General features: G+C 46.6%; 1 protein-coding gene across 1 annotated transcript in view; it reads left to right on the plus strand.

The window, feature by feature from the left end:
• Window positions 1-15,366, plus strand: part of grid2ipa (glutamate receptor, ionotropic, delta 2 (Grid2) interacting protein, a) — a 50,194-nt gene extending 34,828 nt beyond the window's left edge. Inside the window, exons 11-23 of the mRNA XM_036553482.1 lie at window positions 845-945; window positions 1,321-1,474; window positions 2,293-2,597; window positions 3,213-5,462; window positions 6,076-6,163; window positions 6,829-6,918; window positions 7,737-7,933; window positions 8,151-8,306; window positions 9,786-9,872; window positions 11,342-11,471; window positions 12,017-12,135; window positions 12,705-12,869; window positions 13,927-15,366. Coding sequence (XP_036409375.1) covers window positions 845-945; window positions 1,321-1,474; window positions 2,293-2,597; window positions 3,213-5,462; window positions 6,076-6,163; window positions 6,829-6,918; window positions 7,737-7,933; window positions 8,151-8,306; window positions 9,786-9,872; window positions 11,342-11,471; window positions 12,017-12,135; window positions 12,705-12,869; window positions 13,927-14,004 — 3,920 coding nt within the window. The 3' untranslated portion in view covers window positions 14,005-15,366. The remainder of the gene's footprint in view (window positions 1-844; window positions 946-1,320; window positions 1,475-2,292; window positions 2,598-3,212; window positions 5,463-6,075; window positions 6,164-6,828; window positions 6,919-7,736; window positions 7,934-8,150; window positions 8,307-9,785; window positions 9,873-11,341; window positions 11,472-12,016; window positions 12,136-12,704; window positions 12,870-13,926) is intronic.
• Window positions 15,367-16,873: the final 1,507 nt, after the last annotated feature.

The following is a 16,873-nucleotide window of genomic DNA, read 5'->3' on the forward strand; positions in this document are numbered from 1 at the left end:
CTCCCTGCAAATAACCATCAGTCGTTGCTTATTTTTGTTGCTGTGTTTGATCTGCACGGAGCCACCGAGCTTCCAGCTACGCCGTATTCACAGGGTTATATAAAGGCAATTACTCAGAGAGCGCTGTGTTGCCATACTGTGGAGGGTAATGATTAATGGAGAAATAAAACATTGATTTCCCTTCCAACGTGGTGTCTCTCGGGCTTCATAAACTTAAGTGTAAATTAGATAGCGAGTCGGGCATTCATTTTTTATGCCTTCTCCCTGCAGCTTTTAGAAGTTAAAAGATGCGCTGTTTTTTATACTTGACAAAACTGTACCTGTTTTTGCAATTTTCAGAGAGGGGGGAAATGTTTGTGTTCTTTCATGCCCTCAAGAGGAAATAACTTTTGTGAGACTCTGCTATTTATATCAATAAGGTGCTCATTTAGGGCATCTCTCTTATATCAGGTGTAGTTTGATCACATTTTGTAGCTTCAAATGCTGTCACTCCATGTGATTTCTCTGCTGCCAGAGCATCATTACTCCTCCTTTCAAGTTGTATCTTCTAAAACTAACATTGTTTCTAAGTTATACACTCTGAGTATTTCTCTACTTGAAGCACTTTGTGAAATCTACCTTGTTGAGAGCAAAAAAGTGGAGTTGATCGGTTTGATCGATTGAACGTGATGGTTTGATCAGAGGATGGGGTTTGCCTGCCTGTCTGGTGCATGCGTGTGTGTGAGTGTGTGTGTGTGTGTGTGTGTGTGTGTGTGTGTGTGTGTGTGAGAGAGAGAGAGAGAGATAGAGAAAGCGAGAGCTAGCTTTGTGTCCAGTTTTCGAGAGTACCCCGTTTTTATTTCAGGGATTCATCAGGAACCCACAGAGGTGGGGATGAGGCTGACCCCGGGAGAGAGGCAATCCGGAGATGGGACGTCCCTGCCAGAGACCCCCAACCTGACAAATGTTGGTACCCTCCCACCCATTTCATTACATGTATTCATGCAGCTGGTACACTGATCAGGGCAGATCATGTAATACTATGTATTTTCCATATAGCTGGATACAGTGAAGTAAATTCAGACCTGCAGTCCCCAATTACAAATCCAGCTCCCTGATACCACTGCTTATTAAAGTCCATTAAGTACATTATTATATTATACATAATTATACGTTATCATAATTATGTCTGCTCTGACTGCCCTCTGCACTCCTTCTCTCTCTTTGTCTCTATTATTGTTTCTTTCCTCCTCTCTGCTTCTCTCTCTCCTTCATCTCTCTCTCGGTCACTTTCCCTCTCTCTCCCTGTGTGTGTGTCCCTGTCCCTCTGTCTGTCTGCAGCTGTCGGCAGTGTACGCAGAGCTGGAGGGTGTGTATGCGGCAAAGAAGCCCAAGTCAAAGTCTATGAAGGTCCGGCCCCCCCCTGCCCCGGAGACTCTGGTGGACCCTGAGGCCCTGGCACACTCTTCCCTGCCCTCCCTGCACGGTGACGCAGGTACACACATAAACACACACACACTAACACACACACTCACAATAACACACATATACATACACACACACACACACACATGCGCACACACACACATGCGCACACACACACACACGCGCACACACACACACACACACACACACACTAACACATTCACACAAAAACACACTCGCACATAAACACAACAGACACACATACTCAAACCTACATATACGCATGCATACTGTATACCTTTTCTTGCTAAATATAGGCAATTTTAATAAGATGAGAAAAATTCAAGCAACATAGACAGGGAAAAACTTACAGCTTACAAATTATTCTTGAAATGCAGTATAAATTCATTTCAGTGCACTGTGGAAGCGGTCTTTACAGAGGATAAAGAAATCTTGTGGAGGAGTTTAATTCAGAACAGATTTTACAAAATGCATTAAAAAACAGTTTGGAGAGTAAAAACGTAACACACTTAAAATGTGCGCCAGAGTTAAAAAAGAAATAATGTTTGCCAGAGGGCTCTTGTAGAAGCAAATTTCAAATGATACCAAAAATGGTCCTAAGAACTTTTCAATATTGTAGTAGATAAACGAAATGCAGAGAGAAGGTTGGATGAAGATACATTCAAAACTCAGTAAACTCAGCACTTTGTTGTGAGTTTCACCACGGAAGTAGTTACATATATGCCTACAATGATGTGTAATGCTCAGGAAGTATAGGATAATGATGTATTTCACTGCATCACCAGTGCCGCATTGGCCCTGCAGGAGCGGTGTTGGGTAGCCCTGCAGGAGTGCATTGAACAGTGGGATGTTTTTGTCTCCCTGCAGGCAGTCGTAAACCTGCCCCCCACATGGCCTGGGAGGAGCCCCTGCCCAGCCCGCAGGGCTACCCACCGGTGCCCCCTGGCAGCGAGACCAACCCCTACATCAGCCTGGACAGCCCCCCGCCCTCGCCCCCACCCCTGGACTACCCCCCCAGCCCCCCTTCAGCCCGACGCAAGAAGCGCTTCACCTTCTCCCGCCCCCCGCGCAGCATGGACACCGACAAGTTCCTGGACGCCCTGAGCGAGCAGCTGGGCCACCGCATCACTGTCGTGGACGACTTCCTGAACCCCGAGAACGACTATGAGGAGGTAGCCCTCTCCCTTTCCCCCCCACACACACACACATTTCACAGAGAAACTGAGATGGCTGTTCAGTGCTCTGGCTCTCACGTTCGGCATTAGCGTTGAATAGCAAATTTAAGCAAGTGTCACTAGCTTTACACAATATTTTTAACATCTGCAGTGGGCGAGTTCACAAAACTGTGAAAGCATTAAAAAGATATAATCAATTGTATTCAAATATTCTGACCCACTACATAACATTTTAACCAAAAATGTTAAGAACTTTATCCTCAGCACTAATTTTGTCAGTAAAAGTTAAGGACAAACTGCAAAATAGGAGGTGTGAATGGCACTAAAGTTTAAAATGCCTATGGACAGTAGAGAGGAGAGCAGAATGTTGTCCATGACTCTACAGATGTGTCCACACTAACTTTATAGCAGAGGGGTGGTCTTGACATTACTAGACATGTCCTGCCCCCAAAACAAGGTCATTTCCTGGGAAAATTGTTTGGCTGATATGTTTGAAGCAATGTGGGAGGGTATATAGACAGGTTAATTATAACGCGTGGAATGGAAACTGCGTAGGCTCCCCTCTGTGAGGGCATTATGCCCGGGGGTGATGATAAAACGGTCTCGTTCCAGATGAGTTTCCAGGACGAGGAGGAGGCGGTCTTCATGTCCCATGAGTTGAGCAGCCCCAGTGAGTGCCGCAGCACCAGCGGGGACGCCAGCTCCCTGACGTACTCGTCCAGCTCCGAGCACATCCCCCCTCCCCCCCAGAGCCCGCCCCCGCCCCCACCCATACAGTTTAATGACCCCCCTCTGCCCCTCAGCCTCACCCCGGAGCACTCTCCCAGACTGCACCTGCCCTACCACCGCCACCCGGTCCCGCCCCCGCCGCCGCCGCCCCGTGCCATCCTGCCACACCGCCAGTCCCTGCACAAGGTCCTGCCCACCAGGGAGGAGCTCCTGTCCCACCAGTCCCTCCCGCCCCTCCCGGTGAGCCAGCCCGGCCACGCCCTCCAGCAGGTCCACCCGACTCACCAGTCCCTCCCCCCGCGCCCTTCGCCTGAGCCCACCACACCCACCCAGCAGCTCCGGGAGCAGCCTCACCAGTCGCCCGAGCCCAGGCAGCCTGGCCACGCCCTGCAGCAGGTGCACCAGCGCCACCCGTCTCCCCAACCCACTCCCAGCCACCTGCTTCAGGAGATGCACCAGGCCCAGCAAGCCCAGCAGGCCCAGCTTCACCAACGTCACCCATCTCCAGACCCCACCCGTGACCCAGGCCATCTGCTCCACCAGATGCACCCAGCCCACCAGATTCAGCAAGCCCAGCAGGCTCAACAAGCACAACAGGCCCATACTCACCAACGTCACCCATCCCCCGAACCCACTCACCCGAGCCATATGCTCCAGCAAATGCACCAAGCTCACCAGATTCAGCAAGCTCAACAGGCTCAACAAGCCCAGCAGGCCCAGGCTCACCAACGGCATCCCTCCCCTGAACCTGGTCACCCCAGCCATCTGCTTCAGCAAATGCACCAACACCAGATTCAGCAAGCCCAACAGGCTCAACAGGCTCAACAAGCCCAACAGGCCCAGGCTCACCAACGGCATCCCTCCCCTGAACCTGGTCACCCCAGCCATCTGCTTCAGCAAATGCACCAAGCCCACCAGATTCAGCAAGCCCAGCAGGCTCAACAAGCACAACAGGCCCATGCTCACCAACGTCACCCATCCCCCGAACCCACTCACCCCAGCCATTTGCTCCAGCAAATGCACCAAGCTCACCAGATTCAGCAAGCCCAACAGGCTCAACAAGCCCAGCAGGCTCAGCAAACTCACCAGGCTCACCAGAGGCACCCGTCTCCTAAGCCCACCCAGCAAGGCCGCTCCCTCCAGGAAATGTACCAGGCTCAGCAAATGCACCAGATGCAGCAAGCTCAGCAGGTTCAACAGGCGCGCCAGCGTCACCCATCGCCTGACCCTGCTCACCCGAGCCATCTGCTCCAGCAGATGCACCATGCTCACCAGATTCAACAGGCTCAACAAGCCCAACAGGCTCAACAGGCGCAGCAGACCCACCAGCGTCACCCGTCTCCAGAACCCGCTCACCCAGGCCACCCCCTGCCGCAGATGCACCAGGCCCACCAGGCTCACCAGCGGCACCCCTCCCCTCAGCCCACCCAGCAAGGCCGCTCCCTCCAGGAAATGTACCAGGCTCAGCAGATGCACAAGCTCCAGGCTCAGCTAGCTCACGAGGCTCAGCGGGTTCACCAGGCTCACCACAACGTTCAGGCTCAACAAGCTCAACAGGCTCCACAACCTCATCAGACTCACCAGGGCATTCAGACTCAACAAGCTCATCAGGCTCAACAGACTCACCAGACTCACCAGGGCATTCAGACTCAACAAGCTCGCCAGGCTCAGCAAACTCATCAGAGCGTTCAGACTCAAAAAGCTAATCAGGCTCAGCAGACGCATCAGAGTGTTCAGGCTCAGCAAGCCCACCAGGCTCAACAGACTCAACAGACTCAACAGACTCAACAGACTCAAAAGACCCACAAGCGCCAGGCGTCTCCCCAGCCCACCCACCAGGTCCACCCGCTGCAGCAGATGCGCCAGGCCCACCAGGCCCAGCCGGCGGAGCCGGCGCCATCCGCCTTCCACTCCCTCCAGCGCGGCGCACACCAACCCATCCACCCTTCCAACCAGGGCTCCCAGACGCCCCAGTCCCAGAAAGAGCCCCCGCCCCCTCCGCCCCTACCCCCACCCTGCGTCCCGCCCCCGCTGCCCTGCCCTGCCCCCCAGCGCTCCGACTCCAGCCACATGAACGTCAAGAGGCTGCGCTGGGAGCAGGTGGAGAACTCCGAGGGGACCATCTGGGGCCAGGTGAGGGCGGGGGCACTGCCTGCATCCCTGGCCTTCCTCATCGTATCTGTAACAGTATCAGTAACATCAACATCATCTATTTGTAATACATGTTATTTATTGTTTTTGTCAGCTTACTATTTATTCTCTAGGGTACATGTCTACGTGTATATCAATCCATAACTCCAAAATATTTGTCTGTTATAGCTATTGTTTGTCATTTCCATAGTATACCGTTCAATATATGATATCTATATATAATCTATAAATCTGTAATATCTATTTTATGTAGGTTAGTAATATCTGGAGTGTTAACATGAGCTATATTGTATGTCTGATTTGTAATCTGATCTGTAATATTTGCTTAAAAGGCCTAGAGATCAGAATTAATAATCTGTAGATTTGTGTGCTTTATTTAAGCTCCACTGGCACGGTGTCCACTTTAGGACATTCTCATTTGTCATCCCTAACACCCAAGCTCTGCCTGGGTGTCAGGAGTGAGGCAAAACTGGTTGAGGGAGGACAGCACACTCAGACGGCTCCACAGAGCCAAGGGTGTGAGAAATGAGTAGGTTCTAAAAGCAGACGCCGCGCTGTAGGCAGTGTAAAAGACGGCCGTTCTGTGCCCCCACAGCTCGGCGAGGACTCCGACTACGACAAGCTGAGTGACATGGTGAAGTACCTGGACCTGGAGCTGCACTTCGGAACGCAGAAGAGCCTCAGTGAGTGCGCTCTCCGTCGCCACAGCAACACACCGCTGTCAGAGAGCAAGGACGCCCCCTGTTGCCCAGTGTGAAGCGGGAATGGGTCATATTTACAGCCTGCCATTGCTAAAAATAGCTTTTGATTTATGTGACTTGAGAGAGGCTTGGACAAATGGCAACAGCAGCCTAGCTGGGAGTATTGCCCTGACCTACTTTTGTGCTGTTTTCTTACTTTGTTTATTTGGTCTGCAGTAGCATGAACGGAGTAGGACAATAAATGACAAATTCAAAAGTTCTCAGCCCACTCTTCTCTACACCCAGCCTGACAAATAGGAGAATTTTTTCCATGTTACATAAAGATGTTTAAATCAGTTTCGTATGGTCTTCTATCTTGCTTTTGAATGTTGTCATTCTATTTTTTTCCAGATCATTATGGCCACATCAATCTCTCCCACCCTCTCTGCCTTTCTTCTCTCCCTCTTGCATTTTCTTTCTCTCCCCCCCCTTCTTTGTTCCCCACCTTCCACTCTGTCTCTTCTGCTGTTCAAGCGTCTCAAATGTACCTCTTCCACCCTCCACCAGGTGGCGTTTACCCATTTCCATCACCATCGTCTCCGCTGTCGTCTGTCTCTGCTGCCGGCGATGGGAGGACGCATCCTTACACAGAGAATTTAATGTGTCAGTCTCTCTTCCAGAGCCGGCCCCGACGCCCGAGACTTTTAAAAAGAAAGACGTGGTTGAGATTCTCTCGCACAAAAAAGCCTACAATGCCTGTGAGTATGTTCACGTTGTGTCCCCACTGCCAATCACACAGCCCTCCATCTGTGACCTCTGGCCTCTGACCTTTGAGTGACTTCGCACAGCCATTTGTGATAGTGTAAGTCACGTCTTTTTGGTGTGTGGTAACCCCTTACAGGTATAATAGATTTTTGTATTTAGTTACAGTGCCATATATATGCATATGTGTGTGTCCATGTGTGTACATTTATAAACACACACATATGTATGCATTTATACTATATACATATATACATACACACAAATATGTATATAAAGTATTAATATAATAAGTCCAGTCAAAGGTCCACAATCTGAATACTTCTAAATACATTTCTGTGCCACCATCACATGAAAACAAGGCCTACTGTATTTGAGAATATACGACTAAGTGCAGGTGTTTACCAAGAATTTACAGAGTGTAAAGGCTATTGGGTTGATTTGTGCTATGTTTAATGCAATGTACAGTACAATTAGTCTTTCTTGGGGTTAATTTACTCAATGACCTTCTCCAGAAATGTATGATATATATTCTCCCTGGGTGATACTTGACGTCTGACATAGTTGTAGAAGTTAAGAAGAGTGAGAGATATACGGTACACACACAGAATGTACTGTATATATACATTTTACTGAACTTTGGATGCTCTGTCCTCAATCCTGTCCCTTCAGTAATGCACAATGAGATGTCAAATCCAGAAGCATTTAGCTTCGGCAATGTCAAAGAAAGAGTTTTCAATGTCAGGCACACAGAGTTGAATATGTGCTCAGTAAGTAGAATTTCTGAATGTGTCCTGACCTCTGACCCCTGCAGCCATCCTGATTGCCCACCTGAAGCTGTTGCCGGCGGAGCTGCGGCAGGTGCTGATGACCATGAGCACGGACCGCCTGGAGGCCTCGCACCTGAAGCAGCTGCTGCTCTACGCCCCTGACGAGGACGAGGTCAAGCAGTACGAGCAGTACAGCGACGACCCCAGCAAGCTCAGCGAGCCCGACCAGTTCGTCCTGCAGGTGCGGGGCTGGGGAGGGCTTCAGCTGTGGAGACACAGCCTCCGACAGTAATGTCTGGCTTTGGTTTGGCTTTCTGTCAAATTAATATGCAGTGTGTGTGTGTGTGTGTGTGTGTGTGTGTGTGTGTGTGTGCACGTGTGTGTGTGTGTGTGTGCATGTGCACATCTGTGTGTGTGTGTGTGTGTGTGTGTGTGTGTGCACTCCTATTCGTCTCCAGATGTTGTCAGTGCCAGAGTATAAGACTCGTCTGCGGAGCCTGCACTTTAAGACCGCGCTGCAGGAGAAGACGGAGGAGATGAGGGGAGGTTACGAATGCATCTGCAAGGCCTCCCAGGAGCTCCAGAGCAGCAAGAAACTGGCAAAGATCCTGGAGGTACAGCCTCTCTCACCTCACTCCCAGAGCCTGTCTCTATCACTCTCCCTGTGACGCACAGGGCCTCTCTCACTATAACACACAGATCCTATAGGGCCTTTCTCACTATAACACACAGACCCAATAGGGCCTCTCTCATTATAACGCACAGACCCAATAGGGCCTTTCTCACTATAACACACAGACCCAATACGGCCTCTCTCACTATAACACACAGACCCTAAAGGGCCTCTTACTGTAATACACAGACCCTGAAGGGCCTCTGACAATAATACACAGTCCCAATAGGGCCTGTCTCACTGTAATACACAGAATGTAACAAAAAGGGCTCCCGTTTTCATTGTTAGACACACACACAGCCTGTAACCTTTATTCACAGATGGAAATAAAATGACTTTGAGCTTCACGTTTTTACAAATTTCATGCAAAAATAAAAAAAGAAATCATTAAGTATTGAAGCAGCACAAGAGGCACACGTGGCAAAGGATAAATTGATGCAGTTCACAGTCACAGTACACAAAGCCCAACGCAGCAGGTCACCAGGGATTTAATGCAGTATATCACAGCATTTCTGGACTTTTATAGCTTGCAAGCATTTATTGGCAAGTTGAAACGTAGTTTCACAGACAGTATAATTCTGATAAGCAGAATGCTGGCAGCATAAGAATCACCTGCCTGCTTTTATTTTTAGAATGGCGTGTATAGCATACGTCCACGTGACTCTAATAAAAGTCAAAGTCATGGAACAAAACAAAGATCACAAGCATTCATGTTGCTTCTTCCACAGATCTTACTGTGGTTTTGACAAATGGGCATGACTGAAGGCAGAACTCTGGAAAGAATGGGAAATGATGACAGCATCTCCAAAGAACAGTTGGGTCGCGTGACGGCGATGGCCTGTCTGTCTCAAGACACTGCCTTTGAGTGTCACACAGAGTAGCAGTAGATATTACTGATTCGCCCAAAATAGAGATACGTACAGTGTAACAGTGTCACTTAAATCATTCACAGACACTGCAGCAGGCAGGTGTAGATTTACCTGTGCTAGATGAATAAAAGAGAAGTGACAATTATTTTGTGTTAGTGAAGCTGTGTTGTTCTAATTACAGCCAGTGTAGATAAAGAAGTGTGTTTTCATTTCCAGCTGAAAGTGGTTTCAGTTTACTTTTCTTTCCTCCTCAGTGGGGTGCAATAATGTTTGGAATCTTATGGGAAAGACTGCAGCAGACCATATCCATTATCAGTTATGTGCTCATTGGCATAGTGAGAGAGGGCACTGTGAGAGGAAGCCCTGTACATGGACCAGAGCAGGGGTTGAAAACAGTTTGATAATGTTATCCCAGTGTGACAGCTTTGAGTCATGTGGACTCACTCAGTTTTGACTCATTGTGGGAATGTGTGCGCTGAGTGGGTATCTGTTAATTACGGCTTTGATACTGTTCCCTGTTGCTCCCTCTCTCCTCCTCTCTCTCCCTACAGTTTGTTCTTGCCATGGGGAACTATCTGAACAATGGTCAACCCAAAAGCAATAAGAAAACAGGATTCAAAATTAACTTCCTCACTGAGGTATGTCCTACAGTGTTATTGGTGGGTAAGTTTACAGTCACCGAGGGTTTCTCAGTGAGGGGGGAAAAAAAAACAGGAAAAGTGATTGGTTGGAGACACCAGACATTTTTGTAAGGGTCACTTACATATCTTTTGAACACATACAATTAAAGCCAAAATTATCAAAATGGGACGAAGACATCAGTCAGGATTATACTTCCGTTTCTGCAATGTACAAAGTACTATGTACAGAGAATTGTCAGTGTTCAGGCACGGACTCAGACGTAGACCACACGTACTCAGGTTCCAAGTGGTTTATTGGAATTGTAGGACAAGAGCGTAATGGCAGAACAGGCAGGGTCAAAACCAGGCAGGCAGTCCGAAGGCAGAGAAGAACAAAAAACAGGAACAGGCTGGGTAAACCGGGTAGGCAGGCTGATCAGGCAATCAAGGCAGGGCGGCAGACAGAGACGAGCTCAGAAGTCAGGCAGGAGTTGGGATCGAAAGCAACAACAGCGAATAGTCCGGCGGGTACGAATCAGACAAAAACCAAGATGGACTGGAAGCAAGACAGAGACAAGCAGGGAATATAAAGGGCTGGGGCTGACGAGGAGACAGGATGCAGGTGGGCAGGCAGGCAGATAATCAGGTAATCAAGTGGGCGGGGACAGGGCGGAGAGCGGGGCAGGGCCGGAACACATGGGCACTGTATACAAAAGCACATGGATGACACTGACAGAGAGGGAGAAACACCAAAACAATAGCTAGGGGGCCGAAGTACTGACAAGAATGCACAATGTACAATGTACTATGTACACACAATGCACAATGCACAATGTACTATATACACACTTTTACAGCTTTTTGTTTGATTTATGTAACTTTTATTGAACCAGGCAAATCTGCTCTGAAATGGGATCTTTTACAAAGGAGGCCTGGCCAAGAAGGCAGCTGAAAAGTTTAAAAACTGCACCAAATGATTATGATGGTGTGCCATTATAATCATTTTAGTGGCTTACATGGCTTATATAATATATGATTTCAAGGAACTGGACTGAGAATCAGCTGGTTCTATTCCAGTGATGGACGTGGTTATTGCACCCTTGAGCCAAGGCACTTACCTTGAATTGCGTACAGTAATATCCAGCTGCATGAAAGGTTAATGTGCGAGAAGCCAGTCATTTGTCAGCTCAGGCAGGGATATCTACCAGCCAAATAAGCAATAAAGCATAGTGTTACATCTACAGAGCAGAGACAGCGTGTCTGTCACAACTGATGAAAGCTTCATTAAATTTACATTAACATTTACATTTACATTTTGTCATTGAGGAGAAGAAAACAGCATGAAGTGTTGAACAAAAATGAGGACATGAGTGCGATGCAACATTTAGGTGAAACTGGGTATCTTCATTATGATACTGAAAAACTGCAAAACTACAAAAAAGTAAGTTATATATGCATAACGTCGCCACTTTCTCACAACCTCACAGCTCAGCACCACCAAAACGGTGGACGGAAAGTCCACCTTCCTCCACATCCTCGCCAAATCACTAAGCCAACACTTCCCCGACGTTCTGGGCTTCGCCAAGGACCTTACGACAGTGCCGTTGGCTGCCAAAGGTAACTTCAACTTCCTGCGCCCGATGGAAATAATATTATGGGTATTAAAAAAAGAGATCTTTTGCTAAGACATCTGTTCAGGTGCCCGCAGGTGCAAAATGAAGAATCCAGTCTATCAACCAGATTCAGATTAAACATTAAGGGTGTGAAGTGAATAATTTTTCATCAACTCTCCGGTGATGTCATGCATCATTTATGAAGCTCTGTGACTTGAAATGGAAAAAGGTGATTAAGCTCGATGCTTAATTAATGTGCCACTGCATGTCTAATGTCATGTTCATTCTGGTTTCCGCAGTTCTGTCTGTCAGGTCTAAGGGGCTGTGGGGGAAAGATTAATGTATGTACAAGACATGACAAATGATCACTCTGCACAGTCCCAGAAATGGCTATCTTGTTTTGTGTACTTTGGGACTAATAGGTCGAAGCATTAATAAATTTTCCTTTGTCAGCGAGGTTAAATACTTGTACGTACAGATATTTTTAAACAAGGCCACATTGCGGTTTTATTTTGGTATTCACTGTGACTTTATCTCTTCTCCCGGCAGTTAATCAAAGAACGATTACGTCAGACCTTAATGACCTCCAGGCCACCATCAGCGAAATCAGAACAGCCTGTCAGAAGATGCCTGCCACACCAGAGGATCGCTTTGCAGCTGTGATGAGTGTATCTTAGACACAGTCCTCTAGACACAAACACTTGCATGTGTGCATAAATACACACACTTCAAAGCAGTCACACACATATATACACATAAACATACATGCAGACATATATACAAACACACACCTGCACACACATGTCTACATTCAACATACAGGCACATGCACAAGAACATCCGCATATACACACAAACACATGCACACACAGACACATGCACAAACACAGCCACACATGCACACATTGAGACTCTTATACACATGTATGTACACACACACATACACACAAGCACAGCAATGTGTAGACATACTGTATTTATACAGATATGCACATACATGCACACACATACACATGCACACACAGACACATGCACAAACACAGCCACACATGCAGACATTGAGACTGTTATACACATGCATGTACATGCACACACACAAGCACAACAATGTGTAGACATATTTATACAGATATACACATACATGCACACACAGACACATGCACATGCACAAACACACACATACACACACACACGCACACACGTACAAACAGGGGCTTCCTTGACCACGGTGCTTCAGAGCTTCCTGGAGAACAGCCACCCTGTGGTGCAGTCCCTGGAGTCCCTGCAGCAGCGGGCCATGGACGAGTTCGCCAAGGTGGCCTCCTTCTTTGGAGAGGACAGCAAAGCCACCACCACTGAGAGCTTCTTTGGAATCTTCGCTGAGTTCATCACCAAGTTTGAGGTGAGCTACTGCCCACCACTACGCAGGTCCTTACAGAAAGTACGTTGGTACGGATGAGTATGCTGGACCCACCCACTCCTAAGTGGTCCAATCAGAAGGCTAGGCCTCATTTCGAAAATGGTTGTCATCTGCCAGAAACGACCCGAAACCCATAGCACTGAGACAGATTGGCTTTGTTTAGCTAGGAATTCACAGTGTGTAGGTCAGCCAGGGTTCCTTTTTCACATGGCTCTCAGTGCACTGTGAGTTGTCCAGATAAAGTCAGTGGAGTAGCATCTCTCTGTAAAACTATGAAGTGCCAGAAATTTCATTTAACATGTATGTGATGTATGCAGTGCTAAATATCTCAATATGCTGATCAGAGGGAAAGTGACATTTCCTTTGTGCTGATGTTAAAGACATTGGTGTCATATAGCCGACCTATTAAAATGCTTGGTACAAAAATAGTACTAGTACTCACTAGTACTCACTTATAACCATCAACATTCAAGTTTGAATAAAATGTCTATTGCGAGAGGAATTAGCAGATTATTTAGTAATTCTGGAAGATGGAATGGAATTCCACTGTCTTCTGTCTCAATAGAACCACTCCGTTTAAAGTTTACTTTGAATATACATCCCACAGACTGAGTGTGATGCTCTACAAGGCAGTACTGAATATACTCCTGAAAGGATATGGACCTTCACTGTCCCGTTGACTGTGTCTGTCAAATTCAGTTCCTGGAGACGGGGGGAGTGTGTCCTGGTTTTACCTCTAACCGCTGCTCTTATTGAACGACTTAATTAGCGTGATCATTTGTTCAGGTCGACCATTTGCACATTTCTAAGAAAGGCACCTCTGCTGTTGCAGTTTGTACAAGAAATATATCACTGCTGTGTATTTTTGGGGCAGCACAGGAGTGAATGCAGCTAATTATACATCAGGACTAATTAATCCTTGAGAACTGGTTGGAAGTAAAACCGGTAGGTGCACAGGTCCTCCAGGAGCGGAGTTTGACCCTCCTGGTTTAAGCCATGAGGGTGCCGCTGGCTTTGCAGTGACGGGTTTCGTTTGCAGAGGGCGCTGAGCGAGATCCAGGCCCCGGAGAACCCACGGAGCCCGAGAATGGCCTCACCCTCTCCGCTGGCCTGGTGAGGTGACACGACGGCCCCCTCTGTCACCCAACCGGCCGGCGCACCTAAGGGAGGCATGGAGACAACACCCCGGCAGGCCACAACAGAACCAGATCCCCAGTAAACGCAGAGACCCCCAATCTATCGGGCCACACCAGAAACGCATCGCCGTTTAACACAGAGACCCTGACGTATTGGGCTACACTGAAAACATCTTACTCTGGAACACAGAGACAACCTTCAACATTGAATCACTTTTTTCCTTGAATAATTCCAGTGGAATAATGGAACACTGGAAATACACAAAACAAAGGACCTCCTTTTCTGACATGGAATGATTTACAAACAGGTTAATTAATCCAAATGAAATATAACATTTTGTTTCAGGATGAGTAACTAGGTCTTAAGCTCCTTGTTTATGCTGATTCAGATGTTTGGAGATTGTCTGTGACAGTGTTGTCCAGACAAATCTTGTTAGCTTCTGAATCGCATGAATATTAATCAAATCTAAATCTACATTAGTTTGCCACCACTTCACTGGTTGACTTTGTGGACATTTAAAGTTGACTTAAAATCAGTAGAATGTAGAGGAGACATATCTGAGGTATGTAACGAACTGTACATGTTTGTATATTTTTGACATACAAATTCACAATCCAGTGAAAAAAAGGTCTTCAGGAAAAAAGATAATTACCGACATCATATGGACAAGTTATGCTCATAATATATCACGCAAAATCTGGTAGCCAACTGTAGAAGTGATTAAAGTGACTGTCCCTGGTGTGTCGAAAATGTCATTGGAGTTTGCCATCACTCTGCGAATGGAGAATGCATGAATCATGCATGTCCTGGATTGGACCCCGATGGACTGAATCCCTCAGACTTTTGTGGAGACGATCTCATTGGACACCAGTGATTGGGAGGATTTTTATCGTTATTATTTGGCCTTCTGGGGTTTTATTGGACAGCTATTTCCAGTGAGTGCACTGTCACTTTGCCACGCTCGGATGTGCACGCGTCGAGAACTTCTGTTTAGTCTGAGAAGGGCTGATATGACATGATAACATCACAGTATTAATGTACAATTCACGTACACTGAATATTAATTCCATAGTTTATTACTCTGTATAGTATAGATGAATATTTTATAGTGGCATATCAGTACTGTATTTTGAAAGCCACCACACTGAATGTATAAGATGGGTGCTCAATGTATTAGGAGCTATTACAAGCTGCTTAAGGTACGTTTACCCAGTGTTCTAGTAAGACATGAGATGTCTCGCCCAATGTGATATGTATTGTTATGTTTACATTGTTAAAAACAGTATTGTCAGTATATCACAAGTACAACTTTAATACAGTATTGGCAGAGGTGGAAAACCCCAGCTTCAGAGAGTAAAAGTCCTACCATGTATTTGTTCGAGCCATTCACTAAACAAGGTGATTTCACTAATTAGCTCCTCTACCTGGCAGGACTTTTACTTTCTGAAGCCGGAGTTTTCCACCTCTGAGTATTGGTAAATCATACAGTATGGTAAATGTAAATAAGCTTCTATTCAGACTAGTGGCCTACTGTTCATATATCTGTTGGCCTACTCTTCATATATCTGTTTTTTCCTGCAATCAGGTTTTCATTGATAACTAGACATTGAAAAAGGAGTGCAAAGATAACAGAATATAGCAACCTGCTTTTAGTTTAAGTATGTCTTGTTTTAATTCTGATGGGCTTGTGCCAAATATTTATTGTATGATTATGATTTAGACATGCAAGATGAGCACAGTTTCAGTGAGGCGTAAGATACCGCAATGCACGCACTACTGGGATCAACAGAGGCATGATGGAATGTAGATTGGATATCATGCTTCCACTGAACTTTTATCTATGTCGCTTAGAATCATTAACAAGTCAGCGCTACACATATGGCCACCACGCGGGTGAATTATACACCGCTGGCCAAAAGGCCATCCCTGAAACAGGCTCTGGGTGCTGTGCTTGACGAGACGAGCCACGCGGGGGGGCTGTTTCTCTGTTGAGACGACCAAGATAATCAACCTGGATCCGAAGAGGGAAGTGTAGGGCGGTTTTAAAGCTGCTGCCGGCCTATCGAGAAGGTACCATAGCTGTTGTACTTGTCCACTCAAACACCGTTTACTGGCCCACCCAGAATCCTGACCCCAACCCCAAGGATCACTTGCTGGGAAAAAATGGGAAAAAAAATGCGCCGGAACTGAATTCCTCTCCCCAAATCTTAAGCTGTGAAAGACTGGGTCCCCGAGCAGTCGACAGCCGTCGTGTGCCTACGCCCTCAACTAATTGCTTTGCGCTGTTCATTGAATGTGCGCTGTTCGTTGAAGGACTCAGTAGAACGTGGCTGGATTACTTGTAGACATAAAGCCAGCATTTTAACGGAACCAATAGGTTGACAAAATAAACGGCTGCTCTGTTGCCACAGTTGTAGTGCTATAATGAGATGATTAATTCTTAGTGATGTAAATGTGTGCATGTAAACTTGTGTTTATAGATTTTTATTATATTTGATGTTTGCGCATTGATTATTGACTGATTGGTCAAATCACCTATTTATGAATTTGCTATTATGCCATATAGTTTATATAAATGTGAATGTGTTATTTTGCCTTCTCTCCTGACAGTAAACATGTTTGCCATTAACTTAAACGCTGCTCTGACTACTAGCCCATGATATCTGTTTTGTATCGTGACCCTGTACAGATATGTTGACAGCTAATGCTGGCACAAATAAAAATGTCTTGGAGTCTGACATTAATCTGCATAAGAACTGTGTTGTATAGGACGTTCCCATAAATCTCACCAAATTATTTGTGTTTTTATGAGCAGAGAAATACAGCCTCCCTGAACATGGGTAACAACT

This window comes from Megalops cyprinoides, chromosome 19, assembly GCF_013368585.1.
Source record: "Megalops cyprinoides isolate fMegCyp1 chromosome 19, fMegCyp1.pri, whole genome shotgun sequence".
NCBI classification, from domain to species: Eukaryota; Metazoa; Chordata; class Actinopteri; order Elopiformes; family Megalopidae; genus Megalops; species Megalops cyprinoides.